Source organism: Myotis brandtii, unplaced genomic scaffold, assembly GCF_000412655.1.
Source record: "Myotis brandtii unplaced genomic scaffold, ASM41265v1 scaffold1533, whole genome shotgun sequence".
Lineage (NCBI taxonomy): Eukaryota > Metazoa > Chordata > Mammalia > Chiroptera > Vespertilionidae > Myotis > Myotis brandtii.
The window spans coordinates 123600-127053 of NW_005355554.1; the positions used below are offsets into that span (position 1 = coordinate 123600).

A 3454-nucleotide genomic window follows, 5' to 3' on the forward strand; every position below is an offset into this window, starting at 1 on the left:
ACAGCCTATGATGAAATCAGAGCACATTTCTGAAAAATATAAGGAATTCTACACCCAGCTTCTAATGTAATATATTTCTTCCATCAATGTGTAATATCACAGTCCTCTCACCTTCCTTCCTACAAAACCCTCCCAAAGATTCCAGGATTGTATCTAGCTAAGTTATTATTTACCTCCATGATTTTTAACAAAACAAAAAAGAAATAGTTTTTCCTTTGGATTTTATTTATCTAGAAGCGTTAGGAGAACATGAATGACATGTGTAATGCAAGGAAGAGAAATGAAAACTAAATCTAAGCAAAAAGCAAATAAGTTTCTTACAAACATAAACAGAGATGGTGAGTCTTGAAAAAAAGGAGCCAACTGTAGAAGTCAGTTGAAAATGCTCAGTGTCCTTGAGTCATACACAAGTTAATTAAGAGGGCAAGAAAAACCAGAAGACATATCACAAGTATAGCAGATAACCCAATGTTAGAAAGCATACAGTTTCTGACTCTGAGGATCACCTTGTACACCCGTTGACTCCGGGTCTCCTTCAGGTCTTGCTTTTGCTTTTCAACATGTGCTTTCACCTTGGCCAGGTACCACCGGTGCTTTTCTTCAGTGGTGCCACCCTTGCTTTCCTTGAGCTTCTGTGCATCCAAGTAGAGGTCGTTTGTGTAGAATGCGTCCTTGCGCTTCCTTTTCAGTCTCTCGACCACAGCCATCAGCTCCTCCAGCTGCGCCCTCTGCTCCTCCCCAGTGGCCCGGTTGTTGAAGCCACAGTACCTCCCCCCACACTCCTGGATCAGGCTCCTCAGGCTGTGGTTGTCCGTGTTGACTACATACTCATCCAAGGACATGTCCCCTAAGTCCTCCTTGTGGGTGAAGAGGACCACCACATGTCTCATGGCTCCTACCCCAAAGACCTCCTTGACCCTCCTCACTGCCACCGTGTCCCGGTCAGTGAAGCGCCCCAGCTGTGTCACCAGCAGAAGCACATGGGGTCCTGGGGCTGAGTACAGGTAGCAGTCCCCGATGTCCTCATACATCTCTTGGTCCTTGGCCTTTGCCTCAAAGATGGAGGGCGTGTCAACCACCAGGATGTTCCTCCCATTCCATGTGCCTGTTCCCACCTGGCAGCTCCTGGTCACGGTTTGGGCCCCCAGCTTGGACTCAAATTCTGGCTGGCAGAGGATGCTGTTCCCAGTGGCACTTTTCCCGCAGCCGGATATACCAACCAGGACCAGCCTCAGTGAGGATGATGATGCAATTCGGTTATCTTCTACACTGACTGAAAAAGAAATATTGTGTGTCTTACTAAGCCATTGTTGCTTCAGATTTTTTGGCCATGGAACCTCATGTTATCTCATTAAATCTGTGGACCTCCCTCCCAGGAAACTGTCATATCTAAATACATACACAAATTTACTGACAACTGTATGAGGTTCCTGGGCCATAGAAAGTCTACATAGGAAGCCCACATTGGACCCATAGCCAAGAGTAAGAACTGCTACACTGACGAGGATGCTTCAAGCCCTTCAGCTAAACCAGGGAAGATACATATTTTCTGAGAGTAAAGTGGTCCCTGTGTTTTTCCAGGGATGGTGTCTAGGCCAGTTTCATGCTAAATAAATGTGAGACTAGAAGGAGGCAGAGGATGAGAACTCACACATGGCAAAATATTACCACCTCTTTTCACACAGAAATTCCCAGGCACACATGTGTAGAAGTGCTCAACACATTTATCTAAACCTTGGGATGAAAGGGAGTCTCAGATGTGACCTCCCACGAAGGACAAGCTGAGGTCCCTGGGTCTCTGCTCTTTGAATGGGGTGTTGGATGCTTGAAATTGAGACAGTATAAAGGTCATAGGTAATGTCAAAGGCAAAGCCTGAGAGATGACTCAGGATGGGTGGCTAAGAGGCCTGGAAGTTAAGACCTTTAGTAGTACATGTGATGGAAAGGTCACCTGTATGGCTGATTGAGTTACAGGAAGTTAACAAAAGTGATGCTGGGGAGGGAAACACTGAGCCAAGAGCTAAAACCTTCAAGGGATGAAGGAAGATGAAAAGGAGATGTTCTAGAGTTCTTATGAGCTCAAATGGATTCCACATTCACTGTAGGCTTCTAAAATCGATGATTTAATTCCTACTCTGTGTTGGTTCTTCCTTTCTGCAGTGTCTGGGATGTTTTTGTAGCAAACATGATTACTAAATCTCTCTGAAAAACTTTTCCATTTCTTCAGCTCAGAGCAGACAAGGAAAGAGAAAATTTATTTACAATTCAGATCAAAATCCTGCAAATTCTGACTTGAAGTTGCATTTCCACATTTCCCACCGTCATGTGCCTGGAGAGCATTGTACTGAGGGGTCAGGTGTGTGTGTGTGTGTGACGATGGCTGGAAAGGTAAAGAAAAAAATGAGTACTATGTTTTTCTTCTTCAGTTTAAAATCACTGGCCTTCTGTCACTGTGTTTGAGGTGGGGGACTGGCGCCTTTTAAGAACTTGGAGGCTTTCTTACCTTGAGCCTTAGTTCCATGTTTGCTCTTCTTATGTCCTTCCATTCTCTTCTGGAATAAAAACAGTAAAAGAATGAAAAGCAAGTATCTGGTACCCTTATAATTAACCCAGTTTTAAATAACTGAAAAGGAGCAAAGGGAAGGCCAAATATTATAGTCATTTGTGCAACTTTGCCAGGAAGCTGTAGTTTAACACATGCCCAGTAAAGTTTGGGTGACAGAGGGAAGGTACTTGCTTGTCAGTCACAACTGGGAACAGGTCATTAGGCAGAGTAGGTGTGGCCACTGCAAGCACTGGGAGATCTGAGATATTTAATCTCCTAAACAAAAGTGTTAGCTCCATTGCCTTCTCCTAGGGCTTGACTCCTGGCCTGGGGACTCTCAGGCTCCTGATCTCTTGCATTTGCCACATGGCTCACAGCCTTCTGGACCCATACAATGGGCTGATGGACTGCAAATACTCTGATGCTGTGCTGGACCCAAGTCCATCATGGAAAAGAAACTTTGGACACTAACTTCGCTTCTAGCTCTACAGAATCCTCAGCTGCACCTCTTCCAGGACTGCATTGAAGGAAATGGGATTGAAACCCAGGTAAAATTCCAAACAAAAAAAAAATCACTCATCCTCCTGTGGGAGTCTCAGAAAATTCTTTTTGCACATCTTATCCTCCCTCTGAGGCCTCTGGAAATGCTTATTCCAGCAGTGCCCCAAGAACCCCACTCCCATTAGCAATGGAGAAAGACAATTCATGCAATTGTCTGATAAGGTTCCACTTGGGAGTTGGTAAGGCCTGAGGGCACCTCCAGTTCAGATACCTAATGTGAATTCTCCCTCAAGGAGCCATTTTCATTGTTAATTTTCTTTCTTTTTTTCCCTCATATATTTTTTAACTAATTAAATCTTTATTGTTCAGATTATTACATTTGTTCCTCTTTTTTCCCCCCATAACTCC

At 44.3% G+C, this 3454-nt stretch overlaps 1 protein-coding gene across 1 annotated transcript in view; it reads right to left on the reverse strand.

Annotated features, from left to right (window-relative positions):
• Window positions 1-212: 212 nt before the first annotated feature.
• Window positions 213-3454, reverse strand: part of LOC102255150 (GTPase IMAP family member 5-like) — an 8867-nt gene continuing 5625 nt past the window's right edge. Inside the window, exons 2-3 of the mRNA XM_005861536.2 lie at window positions 2504-2552; window positions 213-1273 (exon numbers count right to left, since the gene is read on the reverse strand). Of these exons, the coding sequence (XP_005861598.1) occupies window positions 387-1273; window positions 2504-2546 (930 nt within the window). The 5' untranslated portion in view covers window positions 2547-2552 and the 3' untranslated portion in view covers window positions 213-386. The remainder of the gene's footprint in view (window positions 1274-2503; window positions 2553-3454) is intronic.